Source organism: Fusarium coffeatum (genome assembly GCF_003316985.1).
Source record: "Fusarium coffeatum strain FIESC_28 chromosome Unknown BRIP53273_contig_139, whole genome shotgun sequence".
NCBI classification, from domain to species: domain Eukaryota; kingdom Fungi; phylum Ascomycota; class Sordariomycetes; order Hypocreales; family Nectriaceae; genus Fusarium; species Fusarium coffeatum.
In genome coordinates, this window is record NW_022157932.1 from 1 (window position 1) to 15,494 (window position 15,494).

General features: G+C 49.5%; 5 protein-coding genes across 5 annotated transcripts; 3 read left to right on the forward strand and 2 right to left on the reverse strand.

The window, feature by feature from the left end:
* Positions 1–2,931: 2,931 nt before the first annotated feature.
* FIESC28_06468 (uncharacterized protein) lies at positions 2,932–5,149 on the forward strand (the record flags this gene model as incomplete). Its single annotated transcript, XM_031160612.1, has 3 exons — positions 2,932–3,260; positions 3,391–4,225; positions 4,277–5,149. 3 exons carry the CDS (start codon positions 2,932–2,934, stop codon positions 5,147–5,149), a joined length of 2,037 nt encoding a protein of 678 aa, XP_031015297.1.
* An 840-nt stretch (positions 5,150–5,989) lies between these two features.
* On the reverse strand, positions 5,990–7,327 carry FIESC28_06469 (uncharacterized protein; the record flags this gene model as incomplete). Its single annotated transcript, XM_031160613.1, has 1 exon — positions 5,990–7,327. The coding sequence occupies one exon, from the start codon at positions 7,325–7,327 to the stop codon at positions 5,990–5,992; it is 1,338 nt and encodes a 445-aa protein (XP_031015298.1).
* A 397-nt stretch (positions 7,328–7,724) lies between these two features.
* On the forward strand, positions 7,725–8,858 carry FIESC28_06470 (uncharacterized protein; the record flags this gene model as incomplete). Its single annotated transcript, XM_031160614.1, has 3 exons — positions 7,725–7,796; positions 7,856–8,424; positions 8,477–8,858. The coding sequence occupies 3 exons, from the start codon at positions 7,725–7,727 to the stop codon at positions 8,856–8,858; spliced, it is 1,023 nt and encodes a 340-aa protein (XP_031015299.1).
* Positions 8,859–9,232: 374 nt separating this feature from the next.
* Positions 9,233–10,353, reverse strand: FIESC28_06471 (uncharacterized protein; the record flags this gene model as incomplete). The annotated part of the gene is made up of 4 exons (XM_031160615.1): positions 9,233–9,314; positions 9,369–10,075; positions 10,131–10,135; positions 10,200–10,353. The coding sequence occupies 4 exons, from the start codon at positions 10,351–10,353 to the stop codon at positions 9,233–9,235; spliced, it is 948 nt and encodes a 315-aa protein (XP_031015300.1).
* A 764-nt stretch (positions 10,354–11,117) lies between these two features.
* FIESC28_06472 (uncharacterized protein) lies at positions 11,118–12,636 on the forward strand (the record flags this gene model as incomplete). Its single annotated transcript, XM_031160616.1, has 2 exons — positions 11,118–11,235; positions 11,300–12,636. The coding sequence occupies 2 exons, from the start codon at positions 11,118–11,120 to the stop codon at positions 12,634–12,636; spliced, it is 1,455 nt and encodes a 484-aa protein (XP_031015301.1).
* Positions 12,637–15,494: the final 2,858 nt, after the last annotated feature.

The window sequence follows — 15,494 nt, forward strand, 5'->3', positions numbered from 1 at the left end:
TTTTTTTTTTTTTTTTTTTTGGAGAGACAGAAATTTAAGCTTGAAAATCACAATCTCGCCATGTGAAGTGAGCTCAACAAAATCTGAGACATCTGTGTAGCTTGCGACAATGTGAATATCAAGCTTATCAGATTCATGGTCAATACGAAATTATAGGCGGACAGAAATAAAGGAGCGAAAATAAGGAAACAGACATCCTAGCGCCGTGTTGTCAGTAAGACGAGACCATACAGTACAGGTAGGTGGTTAGGGCGTCAAAATCAAGTAACCCAAGTGCTTGTCTACGCCAGCATCAGATGACTAGATTATTTCGTCTCTTATGCTTACAGCCAGCGGCACGTATCCCATCGCTGATTTCCAACGTCCATGTGTTCCACCAATACCAGTAGAGGGTTGTCATCCAAGAGGTCTGTTGACGCCTCGTGTCATGTGTTGGAACTTTGTATGGTACACGTATCGTAATGCAAACAAAGGGCGATGAAGATCAATTCCCCAGCTCTTATCCCTTCTGTTTCTCAACAGCCTCAGCGAAGACTTTCGGTGAGTTTGGGATTCGCAATCTGACTTGGGTATTTTGAGCTTGGGGGGCCCCCCAGTAAGGGACTTGGGCGCCACCGTTCCAGGTTACAACATAAGAGACTCTAATTATACAAAGCCAAAAATGCTTGGCGAAAGGGAATTTGGGGGCTTGCGGCAAAGCATCTTGACTGGAATCTTAAGTTAGACCAGAGTCAGCCAGAGTCACAGTCAGCCACGGCACCCAAAAATGGTCACGGAGTAGCGAATCCGAACATGTTGAAACTCGGTTTCCAGGTTTTCCTCAAAGGGGAGAATCCGATGGGTGCACTGTAAAGAGGATCTAACAATCATGCAGCATCTCCCGGACATGAAATACCGCCAGATGTCGTAGATTTGAGTAACATGGACGCGCAAGGCTATGACATGACACCTATCCATACCGCTGTGTGTACTGTAGATCAGAGGAAATGTCTAATGTAATCGGAGGCCCAGCTGAACGGTACATCTGGCCATGGATCCTCGGGACCCGGGACATTACATGTGCCATGAACCAGAACCAGCCCATATTGTTGAGAATGAGACTATACTCATGGAACGTGCATTCATATGCCATGGATGCCACCTAAAAGGGGCATGATACATACAGAGAACAAAGCAGAGCAGAGGAGTAGGTTCAGATCTGCAGTACCTGAATGTAGGCACATGCACACTGTACTGTACAATGATGTAAGTATTGTAAGTCGGTGCAAACCAGGCCGAGAGCGAGGCAGCGCCACCTGAAGGGCGACGAGTCTCACGAGCCATTGGTGATTGACCTTGGGGCCAGCAGACACACACCTGGCTGTTGCAGTACCTTATCTGACCTTTCACCTTGCCGACAATACAGTTTGATACATGTAGTTAGTTATGCATTTCTGCAGCCTTCAAGGTTTCTGCGGCGGCCATTTACTCGGGGCTCCTGGGTTGTCTTTGTTAATAAACCGCCCGGACCCAGCGAACTGGGCTCACATCACCTCACATCGTCTTGTTACTCTCCTGATATCCAACGAACCCCCCGTCAGTTGTAGGAGCAACAATATATCGAGGCTGCTGAACAAGCCAAGTATAATTGTCGCGCGCTCTCACTTTTCGATCTGCAGAAAGACCCTCTGATGGGCACAGCCTAACTCAGAGTGACGTATCGCAAGCAGACCATAACCAGCGAAAAGACAGGAAAAAGAGGACTGCGCCAAGATTTTGTGAAGCAACAAGCCTCAAGCTTAGATCAGAAGACGAGGCAGACAACGCAACGCAACATCACAAAAGACACGACAAGACAAGACGAAAGGAAGCATTGCAGTACAATAGGGCAAGGGCTCGGACAGATCCTCTCACTCTCAACAGATCCCCAAAAAAGGGAAAGATCTTTATCAACCCAGACCTCAACTTCATTTCAACTTTTTACCAGGGCCTGGCCCAGGCTCTCGTCTCCTCTCTTTCTAACTTTTTTTTCTCACTTACAAAAACATCGTCCAGCCCAGTCTAGTCATTTTCCCGCGGGAAGCTAAGAACTGTGTGCTGTGCAAACTGCAGAGTGCAGACAAACCTACGCCACTACCGCAGCTTTTTAGGGTCCTGCATCTGCTCCACTCTGCCACCTACAGCGCTCGAGTACCAGTACTGTACCAGTGCTAGACGCGGCACGGCACCACCGAAGAGTCAAGATCCTGCACTGGGATTGGTCTCTTCACTTTCAGTCGCTGGACGGACTCAACTCACCTCTGGTCAGGACAAGACCTGGACGAACCCTGACAGAATAACGCCACCCATCCTTGCCTCAACTTTCTGAAAGAGACCCCCTCCACTCCCTAAATCCAAAAGAAACGCACGCCAAAGCCCACTGAGGACCCCCCTGTGGACCATTGCGCCGGGCCTTGTCAGGGCGACTTTCACTCTTGATTGGTTGTAAGAGTCAGAAAGTCCGATTTGGAGGAGCTTAGTCTCCCTCTTACTCGATGCCTTCAGCGATTGCGGTGACCCCTGCTGGTACGTACCGAGATTCCTTGTCCTTGTTTCTTACAGCTCATGTCCATCCTTCCAACATTTACTACGTATTTGCCCTACCTTCCTTCTGTTTCTGTCCTGTTGCGCTTTATATTAACCATTCAACTCCTTCCTTGTTGCTATTCTTTCTCCTCATCCAAAGTTTCAATCTCCAAAAGATCTTCAATATTTATTGCTACCTTGGCAAAGACAGGCTGCTTCAACCAGAGCCAAACTTTGCTTCAAACCTTTTCGTCTTATACTCTGAGACAGACCCCTTGACCTACCTACTTACTATATATACTCTGCAATCGCATCTACAACCATACTCATACGAACAAAGACGCAGGTCGCCGACAATCAAAATCCACAGGACTTCTCAAATCTGTGATGCAGAACCTTCTCGGAGCCTCACCACCTTCTCCAGCGCTGCCAGCGCAAAACTCTGCAGCGCCAACATCCTCAGATTCTCTCCCACCTACATCGAATCCTAGCTCGAATCCGACACCAAACCCAACTTCAGACCCTTCTTCGCATCCGAACAATCCGAATAACTACGCAGTCCTTCCTCCTCCCCCAGACGGTGACCATGATCATCTTCCTCCACCAGCAAACGCACCTTCTTCTTTGGCTGTGGCCCTCCGATCGCTAAACGATTTGACCGAAACCCCCACCTATGCGCGAAGTGTCACCTCGACAGCGCCGAGCTCGCCACGCATGTAAGTGCCGTCATTTTTTTTTCACCACTCCTCCACAGTTGGGGTCGCGAACCACAAATCCGCCAAGTTCGGCCCTTTTAGCACTGGCGATCCCGCTTTTTGAGAATCCTCAATTGACGTATGGAAATAGTCCCCCATTGCGACAAAATTCGGGTGGTCATACACCAAGAGTACGACCTCATGCCACCACGCTGAACATCCCGGGCATGACCCGGTCAAGAGTCTCGCCCGATGGAAAGATTTCCTCTCGCGATGTCGCTGCTAAGCTTGTTATTGTCATGGTTGGTTTGCCAGCTCGTGGAAAGTCGTACATTACCAAGAAACTTCAAAGATATCTTTCTTGGCAACAACATGATTCCCGCATTTTCAATGTTGGAAACAGAAGACGTACAGCCGCGGGGCGCAGAGTTTCTGTTCATCCAAAGCTGCAGGCTGAGCAAGAGCACATGGACCCCCCGGTTCATGCTGCCTCTATTCTACTAAATGGCAACCCTGCACCTTTCGGTCCCGATTCATCAGAGCCGGAGAAGCTTGATCTTAACGATGCCTCTCAGTCTGAGGTGGACCAGTCCGCCACATTCTTCGATCCCAAGAACCAGACTGCCGCTGCCATGCGAGAGCAGTGTGCTATGGACACTTTAGACGAACTGCTGGATTATTTACTTGACCAGGGAGGCGCTGTCGGCATTCTTGACGCCACGAACAGCACCATCGAGCGCAGAATGAACATTGCTAAGCGTGTTAAGCAAAGAGAGCCGAAGCTGGGTATTCTCTTCATCGAGAGTATCTGCCAAGATCCCAACCTTCTCGAAGCAAACATGCGCCTGAAGCTTTCCGGTCCCGATTATCGTGACAAGGATCCCCAAAAGTCATTGGAAGACTTCAAGAAGCGAGTCGCCGCCTACGAGAGCGCATACGTTCCTCTGGGCGAGTATGAAGAGAAGAATGACTTGCAATACATTCAGGTTTGTAGAACCCTACCAATACTGACAAGACTGAAGCTAATCAATCTATAGATGGTTGATGTAGGACGAAAGCTTATCCAGCATCGACTCAAGGGCTTCCTTAGCAGCGGAATCAGCACTTACCTTGCCAGCTTCAATCTCGCTCCTCGACAGATTTGGATTACTCGACATGGCCAGAGTGTAGATAACGAGCTTGGAAGACTGGGCGGAAACTCGGCTCTCACCGAGCGCGGTCATTGCTACGGCCAAGCTCTCCACAACTTCATCACTTACCAACGCAAGCAATGGTGTATGGAACAGAAGAGCAAGAAGGCCCAGGCCTCTTTCCCTCCTATTCCAGGCGACAATACACCTCCTTATCCTGAGCTGAACCGAGAAATCGAGGACAAGAACTTCTGTGTCTGGACTTCGATGCTCGACCGCAGCGTGGAGACAGCTGAGTACTTTGAGGCCGACGACGACTATGATGTCAAGAATTGGGAAATGCTCAACGAAATGAACTCAGGCCAGTTTGAGGGTTGGACTTATGCTGAGATCGCAAAGAAGGAGCCTGAGGAATTTGCAAAGCGAGCGCATGACAAGCTCAACTACATCTATCCTGGAGTCGGTGGCGAAGGCTACCTCCAGGTTGTTAGCCGTCTGCGAGATATGGTTCGAGAAGTTGAGCGTATCGAGGATCATCTTCTCATCATTGGTCATCGCTCTGTTTGTCGAGTCTTGATGGCTTATTTCATGGATTTGTCCCTGGCGGACATCACAGACATGGATATTCCTCTGGGCATGCTCTACTCCATTGAGCCCAAGCCTTATGGCCTTGATTTCCATGCCTACCGATACAACGAGGATCAGGGTTGGTTCGAGGAGTTGCCCAACTATAAACCCCAAAAGACTGCTCGCAACAGTATCATCAAGCCTCAACATTAAGCATATTTACCAACTTGACGGCAACAATCAACATGTACAACATCTTACCCGGAGTTTGACGGCTCTGCATTTCTTAAGGATTTTATTTCCCACGGCGTTTAGCGGGGCATGGCATTTCACGATTCACGCGCATGAACAGGATTATTCGCATTATCAGTGGAACGAAAGGGCATACATAAGACGAAAGAAAGGACGGCGTTCTCCGTTCGATTGAAAATCGATATGCCTTCGATGGCGCGACACAATTCTTCGTATCGATTCTTTGCTTTTGGCGTTTCTCGGCGATCTTATTTTGATGATTGAGACTATGGATTCGGGCGGTTCTGGTGTCAGAGTACTGTACCTGCTTTCATTAGGAAGGCGGTGCCCTCGATCAGTGGTGTTATGGGCTGTGTTTTATCGCTATTGTCTCTTTACCACAGGCGATGAAGGAACGATCAGAGGCTGTTAGATGTGATTGGTGTGTGATGGATAGATACACAGCACGACGCTCACTCCAGCGAAAGGATGCCACTCATGAGTAGTTATAGTTGGAGTGCCTATTCGAAGAGGATCTCAACTGTCTAGATTCATAGTTATAAGAAATTCACATTTCTATATAATATTCACTTAGCGTTCTTATATCTGATACAGCGAAATAATATCACTATCGCCGTGCTGGTAAACCAATGAATAGAGATGGTACATAATGAATCATAATGGTATATTCAAGATAGGTGGTCATCTCAAGTACCTATTAATAGACGGACAACCTGAACGCCATGCAATGCCCTCCCATGCCTTTTGTATGTAACCTCAAGGAACTTTTCTCTTGCAACTGTGAAAAAACGTCGCATACCCTTACTTCTCTGTTGCCAAAATCATCTTCTCTCTCTCACCCCGACGCCTCTCAAACTGCTTCTTAGTATGGCGACGCTCATTCTCCTCACGACGCTTGATGCTCTTAAGCTCCTCAGCCTTGATCTCGCCAGCCTTCTTAAGCACTTTGGGCACATGACGGTGACGGTGAATGCGACGGACTTCAGGCATGTGCTGGTATCGCTCGATAAGAGCATTGTTGTACTCGAGAGCCTGGCGGTGGCGAGCAGACTTGACACCCTCGCGACGTGAGGCGTTAGAGCGCCATAGTCGCACGTTGCCGTCGTCGGAGCCTGAGAGAACGTAGCGGGCATCAGGGGTCCAGCGGGCAGCTGTGACACGCTGCATTCGCTTGGTATGGTAGACATCTCGAGAGTGACCGCGGTCGCGGTTCCAGAGACGGACGGTTCGGTCCCAAGAGGCAGATACAAGCTCTTCGCCAGTGGGGGACCACTCGACATCCATGACGGCAGCGACGTGGTCCTTGAGAACGTTGAGGGCGCGGTCGAACTTGCGCATGTCGAAGAGGTAGACGTTGTGGTCCTCAGAGGCAGCGGCCAAGTTGAAGGCCTCCATAGGCGACCAAGCGAGACGGTTGCTGGCGAACTTGAGGACGGTCTTCGTGACGGGGGTGGAGGTGCGGAGGTCGTAAATCACAATAGAGCGATCGTTGGAGGTAGATCCCAAGATTGATGTCTCGACCTGGTTGAAGGCAACATCGGTGATGGTGTCCACTGACGTAGGCCACCTGAGAACCTCAGGGGCGGCAGTGTGTCGCTCGAGATCGTAAATGTTGAGAACGCTCGAAGCAGCGGCAAATGAGTTCTTGGAACGGTGATGCGACAGACTGGTAAATGCGCCAGATCCAAGCCATGAGCTGATAGGAGCCGAATCGCTAGGCGTGTTGTAGGGATCGAAGAGCTTAACGGTTCTGTCGGCGGCACAGGTCAAAAGCTTTTGATCGCGAGTCCATTCCATTCCCTTGACGATGTTCTCATGCGCTGAGGCGTGCCATATCTCATCTCGGTCGGCAAGATCCCACACTTTGACAATACCATCACCACTGCCACTCGCAAAGTGCTCAAGAGAGTTGGGGTCCTTGGCGATAGAGTAGACACCGTCAACGTGACCGTTTCCTAGCTGGCCGACGAAAGGCTTCGCATGCATTCGCTCGAGCTTAACAGCATTGAGGGCTCGCTGATACTCTCGTGCGCGTTCGAAAGGGTGGAGAGCGGAATCGAGGTTGCGAGGTTGCTTGGTAACATCTGTGCCAGCAGCCTGTTGCGCTGAGACGGAGCGACTGAGGGCCTTGATCTTCATGTTGAGTAACCCAGTATAGTTTAATCGAATTTTCCTTTCTCGAGGCTGAGATTTTGGCGGGGAGTGAAGCTATGGATATTTTTTTCTGTTATCGCTACAGTACCCTTGCACATGCAGGCCGATAAGGCCGGGATTACTAATGATCCGCCACCGAGCTAGGTACGGGTACAGTTCAGCAGATCGCATATGCAACTCTAAGGTCAGGGCTTCAGTTCGCATTGTTGCGAAAACTCACCCTCTTTGTTGACTTCACCCATTTATCTCATCTTTTGCCGAATCGAACCCCAAAATAACACGCACATATCGATTCTAACTAATATTTCTACACTGCACTACGCCACTATCGTGTGGTCTTTACTCCTTTCAGATCCCTCGAGGCGCGCAGCTAACCAGCAATATGGACGGGATGGATTACGATCCCATGGTGATGGACGGGGAGCCTGAGCAGCCCCAAGTGAAGATCTCTGCGGTATGAGAAAAGTCCCGAGCAAATTTGCTTTCGGGGGACGCTCAACTGATGCGACTCAGGCCGACCACACGCATGTCGATTTCGAGCTTTCTAAGACGAACCTCGCTTTCGCCAATGCGGTGCGACGAATCATCCAGGCAGAAGTGCCTACGATTGCCATCGATCTAGTCGAAATCGAGACCAACAGCTCCGTACTAGCTGACGAGTTCATCGCCCACCGCCTGGGTCTTATCCCCCTCGACTCAAAAGGAGTTGGCGAGCTCAACTACTCACGAGACTGCGATTGCGAGCAATACTGTGAACAATGCAGTGTAACCCTTACGCTGCATGCCAAGTGCACATCCGACGAGATCATGAAGGTGTATGCGCGCGATCTGGTGGTCGATGGCCGCCATGGAAACTCGGTGGGAAGCCCTGTGATTACAGACCCTGAAGGATACGGCTGCCTGATTGCGAAGCTCCGAAGAGACCAAGAACTCAAGATCAGCTGTATTGCAAAGAAGGGAATCGCAAAGGAGCACGCCAAATGGATGCCCACATCTGCTGTTGGCTTTGAGTACGATCCTCACAACAAGCTGAACCACATCGATTGGTGGTTTGAGAACGACACAGATCCTGCTGTGGAATGGTAGGCACATTAACGAACTCTTGCATGGCAATGAACTAACGCGATGTTCCAGGCCCAAGAGTAAATACGCTCAGTGGGAAGACCCTCCTCAGGAGGGCGAGCCTTTCGATTACGATGCAGTTCCCAACCGGTTCTACTTCGAGGTGGAAACATCAGGGAGCATGGAGCCTGATCAGATTGTGCGGGAGGGCATTCGAGTACTGCAGCAAAAGATTGGTGGTCTGCTTAAGGGCTTGGATCCCAGGAAGTACGGTGGTGATGAGGCCGACTTTGATGGTCCCCGAAGTCCAGACATGAACATGGACGGCGGAACTACACCTTGGCAGGACGGAGGCTACACTACACCATACGGCGGTGGTGGCCAGACGGCGTACGGAGGCGGCGGTATGACAGCTTACGGAACAACACCGTACGGAGGTTCTTCTTGGCAGTAGGGCGAGAGGCGTTTGATGGGTAAAGTTACTTCGTAATCAAAGATGGTTTGGCAGTCTAAAGATAAATCAGGTTTGCAACAGTCTCTCAAAAACAAGTCAGCATAGCACTATAGAATGGATTAATTTCAGGAATCAAGAATCTCATGACACATCCGTTCTAGTATTGTTATTTAGAAAATGCTTGCCTATCCGTTTTGCCCACATTCTATATGATGAGTATAACATACAAAACAAATTCTCCTCAAAGAGATATCTGGTCAGGGAATTTTGAATGCGAAAGCAGGAACGCCAACAGCAGTCACCGCTCTTGCGTGACAAAATGACAAAAACACAACGCCAAATATGCCCTTCTTCGCCATGGTCTATAATGCCGTCTATAGGTTGTCGTCTAGGCCCTGTACCTTGCGGTACGCCTTGCGGTGCATCTCTAGGAAGACAAATGTACAGATGGTTTGCCTGACACAATGTTAATTTGAGTTCAAGTTTGGGATTGCGAAGAGGTTAACATACGGTCCGAGTCTAAGGAAGCTGGGCACCCAGCCCTTGAACATCCACATAAGGCCGTCGGTCCGATGAATGTCGCGCATCAATTGGAGAACTCCGTGGTCATGCGTCGAGGACATGACACGAGTCTTGATAACGTCGACAGGACTTGTGATAGTAGCAGCAACCAGACCAGCAATGAACGAAGCGGTGAAATGAGTCTTGAGGTTATCCTCCATGGGAGTATACTTGAGCAGCAGGCTCTTGGCAACGTCATAACTGGCGAGCTGACCGGCGGTCATGAACATGGCACGACCACTATTGGGCAACCAACCCCGGAACATGCTCTTGGGACCTTCTTCACGCGCCATACGAACCATGCCGTCAAAAGCATGGCGATAGTTTCGACGCTCAGCCGGAGGAAGCGCTGCATCGTGCTGCATGCGCACATTGAGAACATCGGCAAAGTTTCCAGCAATACCGCCCACGAAACCAGAACCAGCGGCGAGGGCAACGAGAGTCGCAAAGGAGGGGGTTTCGCCATTGTTACGGCGTGTAAGGCGTGTCTTGAGCTCTTCATAGACACCGAATCGGGCGGTAGAATATGTCATCTGTCGCAGCAGCGAGGCTGAGATACCGCTGTAGAGACCGAGGGGGCCGTCATTGCGGAGGATGTGAACGAAGGTGCCGACCATGTTCTTGGGCGCATTGCCGGTGCGCATTTGGAGACGAACCTAGATATGATGTAAGGAGCTGTTATATACTGAATAAGAGGTTGTGAAGCTTTACCTTGACTGTGAAGGACTCAATGTTAGCTCAACTTGGTCATCATGATAAGAAAGCATATTCAGAACATACCAAGATCCAAAGGATGGGTTACGCAGGCAGCCATACTACTGGCACTTCCTCCAAACCAAAAAGGATATCTTATCGTCGCCTTCTTCGCATCGGCCGTCGCCTTTGCAGGCTGTGCTTCTGTTGTCTTGCCCATGGTCTGTTGAGCGGTAGCCATGACGTGCAAGGACTGACTACTATACGTAGGTAAAGTAGTAGTTTCAGTAGCCAGGTCCGTTCCAAACTTGATCTTGGTCTTGGAGGGGGGAAGGGGGGCAGTCAAGTTTTTAGCTCAGAGCCTAAGACTATCTAGAGTTAAGCTCTTGATTCAACGTCGATTCAATGCGGATGCCATAGCATGGATGCAGAGTATCCTTCAATTATGACAAAATGTGCGATGTGGGAACGAGATTTTAAATATTACAGTCAAGGATAAGACGGCAAGGGGAAAAAAGTTCGGTTATTCTGACAATTCCTACCGAACCTAACGGCAAGGGTAGGTTAGGTACATTGTACTACTTGGAAAACTCCGTGATCCTCAGTTATCTCTAGTTCATCAGTCGCCCGTAAACTTATCAATTGACCCGGGGTTTAGCTTCTGTAGCCGGAGAATCGGAGCGGTGTCGGATGTCAAGTTACCGAAGCAGGGGAATCGTGGAGAGGTAGGTTCTGATTTTACGCTAGCAGCTGAGACTTTGGAGAAGTTGGAGTCGTTCCAGTTATAAGGTACTCGGTGCTGTAACTGTGAGTTTATATCCGGAGCAGTTGTAAGGCCGAGACCCGAACTTTTTTGCAATTTTGGTGATACGCTGCGACACTCTCGTGGAACCATTTTCGGATTCCTGTCTTTCAGCTCCTACGATTTGTCCGACCAGCCATTGGCGTCTGTTACGTGGCTCGACCGGCCTGTAATGTAATTGTCGAGCTTCACAAGTCTTCAAAATGAGACTCTACGTCCAGGGCATGCGCTGCCTGAGGGCTTCTGCCCCGCGAGCCGTCCAGCTTCCCCGGAGCTCTGTACTGCTGCGAACAGCTTGCGCTGTAAGAGCCTACTCGTCGGGTCGGTCTCGTTCCAGTCAATTAATTGCATGGATGTCTCGCTGACTGGCTTGACCGTGTTGCAGTACCCCCGAAGGGATCTTCAGGCTCTGTGACTATCCGTGGACAAACTATTAAGACTGACCCGGAGTGGTTCAATGTCCCCGAAAACGTCCTCGATGCTACTACAAGGAAGCTTCACTTACTTAAAGACCACCCTGTGTCCATCACTCGCCAGATCATTCAGTCTAACTTCCCTGAGCCAACCTTCAAGTACCACAATGAGTTTAGTCCCGTTGTGTCGACAAAGCAGAACTTCGACTCGCTAGGATTCCCTTTGAACCACCCTGGCCGCGCTCTGTCCGATACATATTATATCAACAGCGAGACGCTTTTGCGAACACATACGAGTGCCCACCAAGCCGATACCTTCCGAGCAAATGAAAGCGCCGGTTATCTTGTTTCAGCCGATGTGTACCGGCGAGATGCCATTGACCGAAGCCATTATCCTGTATTTCACCAAATGGAGGGCGCCATGTCCTGGGATCGTACCAAGGTTCCCAACGGCGACGTCGCTGCGGCTGTGTGGAGGGATTTCGAGAAGCTGCCTGTCCACGGAGTCAAGGTAGACGACCCTAATCCTGCCATGCACCCTGAGCGCAACCCACTCCAAGATACGCACCACACAGCTGCCGAGGCTGAGGCTATTGGTGCCCATCTGAAGAGATCATTGGAAAACATGGTTGTCGACATCTTTAGCCGAGCCAAGGCCACTGCGATTAAAGAGGATCCCAACTTCGTGGACGAACCCCTCCAAATGCGATGGGTTGAGGCTTACTTCCCATTTACCAGCCCCTCTTGGGAGTTAGAAGTCTACTATGCTGGTGACTGGCTTGAGGTGTTGGGATGTGGTGTTGTCAAGCAGGATATCTATATCAATGCCGGCGTGCCAAACCAACTGGGCTGGGCTTTTGGCATTGGCATTGACCGCATTGCAATGCTTCTCTTCAAGATCCCAGATATCCGCCTATTCTGGTCCAAGGACAAGCGATTCCTGTCCCAATTTGAAGGTGTCACCGATAATCTGGACAACCTTAAGCGCTTCGTCCCCTTTTCCAAGTACCCTCCCTGCCCCAAGGACGTGTCTTTCTGGCTTAGCTCCACGACAGCAGCCGGCGGCAACACTAAGGGAACATTCCACGAAAACGATGTGATGGAAATTGTCCGTAACGTGGCTGGTGATGTAGTCGAGGATGTGCGACTCATCGACGAGTTCACTCATCCCAAGACCGGACGAAAGAGCATGGCGTATCGTATCGTATACCGCAGTCTGGAGAGAACTCTGACTAACGACGAGGCCGTTGCTTTCCACGAGGACGTCCGTAAAGCTCTGGTCAAGGAGCTAGGCGTTGAGCTCCGATAGAGTAAGCTCGAAGCTAGCGTAGATCGGTCATGCTGATCATGGCTTGTGGAGTAGCTGGAGCTCATGATCAGCTTGGCATGATAGCTTAGATTCAAATCCTTGACTAGACTTGAGGCTGTATAATATATTGATGTATACTAGTCGTATTGCGTTATCCCGTAAGTCAGAAATTGCATGAAGAGCTTGTGCCTGTAGGCTGAGCTCCTGACGTAGCCAGATTGCAGATACATTGCTTCGGATAGTTGACAGCAGGTTATGATAGCGTATGGAAAAGCTGCTGCGCCATAGTCAAATGACAGCCTCGATTTCCGCGATCGAGCATGAGACATCATCAATGGCCAAGCCACGGGTAGTGCTAAGGATCGGTAAAATTACAAGATGCAAGATCATTCAATGGCTTTGCGCGAGTGACGTTGTTTTCCATCTGAGCCACGTCGGGCCCTTGCATCGTAAGCTGCCTCCCAATGGGGCGGTATCAAGACAGGCTAGGACAGGGGTGAGGCAGATGGCTTGTGCGTTGTGGCGTCGACTTTGTAAGTGGCGTTGGTTTCGGAGGTTTCCAATTTATTGGGAGGCCGATTTGTTGGACGGCAGTCTTGACAAAGTGCAGACCTCGGTAAAGAGGTCTGTTGTTGACGTTGGAATTGGTTGAGTTACGATTCATCTTACTTCAATCAGAGTTGACTCTAGTTATGGTTATGCTTTATCTGGCGGCCTCATCCTGTAGTTCTTTACGATATTGACCATTAAGCGGCCACTCTGATGCCCAAAGTCTCTCATTAATCTTGATATCGTAATATCCTCAGTACCAAATTCTCCATGGTGAGAATTGATCGATCAGTTTGTTAGCAAATACCAATATTTCGTCCAAGACCTTCTGCAGAGCCAAAGCTATTGGTTTCCGCATCAGGAAGGTATAGCAAGACAAGTTCGACTCTAGTTGGGTTCCAAGCTGCATGTGCTGTCTATCCTTGCAAGGATTCCTTTTCTGTATGTCACTGTTAGATTTAGGGATAAATGCAAAGCTTGGCATGAGGTTGGAACTAGTATGCACGATCAATTTTGGATAATATCAAGGCGAACATTGCAATGCTTGGCTTAAGGCGCATAGCTGAGAGTCGAAGACAAAGCTTTGGGTAGGTATAGTGACGAGCCTCGTGGCTCAACTTTAACACAGCACAGCTGCCTCTTTCGCTCGTATGGGGAGGTGGACAACTGTAGAGTTGGCAATTGTGACGACATTGATGATAGTTACGAGCAATAGCCAAGGCTTCACTCAAAGAGCCCCGCTCGGTTAAGAATGCTCCATATCCCGAAACTTAGTCTATCGATTACGGGAAGACCCAATTCCCCAGTCTGGTCTAGTAACAGGGCGGAGGTCTGCCGCAATCTCGTTAACAAAGATATAGCCACTGAGTATAAGCTGAAGATCTTGATACATCGCTGAGGGATTCAAGGCTCATACGGAGGTAGGAAGGACGGATAAGCTTAGGACGCAGCAGGACAGGCTGTTCCGTTCGGGAGCCTCGGACGGAAGAGGACTAAGGTTGCTCGCAGGATGGGAATGTTTTTGTTGTTGCTTCCCGTCTTGTCTTGCACAGCCCCCTTGGATGTTTAGAGAGTGTCTATGAGCTGTGACTGGCTATGCCGGATTTACATTGTGGGGGATCCTTGCGGTTAGATAGGTAGGTATCCTGGAAATTTGTTTATCGAGCACAGAGTGTATTCTCAGTAGAGTTGAGCCATCTTTTTACAAGGTTTGTCCAACAGAAGCTGTATGAAACCAGAGACTCCCTGAAGATGAATACAGTAGCAGTAAGAGAGATAACAAGACTGTGTCTTCTCAAAGATACAACATTTCCGTTGATAGCAAAAGGTCTGCAGAGGTTCAAGTTCTGGGGTTAAAATGCAATACACTGCAGTAGTGCCATGCGGCGTCCCGGGGGGTGGGTGTGTCAAACTCCAATAAGGGATTGGTTCTCGATCAGCGATTCGTGAGCGGTAAAACAGTAGATGGCTTGAATCGGGTTTGAAGATGAGATTGCGAGACAGACGGTCAGACATTCCGATTACTTACTTTGTTGCGCGGCTATGACGAGTCAGAGATGACATTTTGCTAATTTCGTGATATTCCTCTGCTTCTGTCTCTGTCTCTGTCTCTGTCTCTGTCTCTGTCTGATTGTCACTTGATAGAGTTACGGATACTCAACATTAATCGAGACCCATTTACTGGTTACTGGTATGGATGACAGACTATAGTCAGTCTATGGGGACAAACCATGAATCGAGAACAACATTGGCGTTCTGAGCCCCTGGCACTATCAACACAGCCTTCTCAAATCTCCTCAACAGAAATTCTAGTCCGACTGATCGTAAAACAGTGAAAGCAAAGAAAAAAAGCTTAACGTTCTGGCCCCGGACCTTGGATCCAAGGAATCGCCATCGCCATATCCGTGTCGGGATGTTTTCAATCAACAGATGACGTCTTATTGGCTGACGAAACAAAAGAATGGGTACCCTGCAGATGCACTGCCCCGGGCCTCCAAAGAACAGTGGGGTAGACACCCTGTAGTCTAGGTACCGCTAACCTTGTTTGGGCTGTTCTGCCCTGTACGTGGCCACTGGACGATAGTGCACGAGTAAAGTCCCCAGCCGCCGAGAGGCTTAGTAGTCGTCGTGTTGCGGCGCTTCTGCCCGGGTCATGCATGCATGGAGAACATGATAGAAGGCATCTAGTACATAATAGCCACCTGGTTCGCACATTTCGTTTCTATCATCTCAACTCACTCAGACACAAACAACAAGGAACAGACAGTTCTACAGTTCTTCTACAGAACAATATCATACACAATCATCAA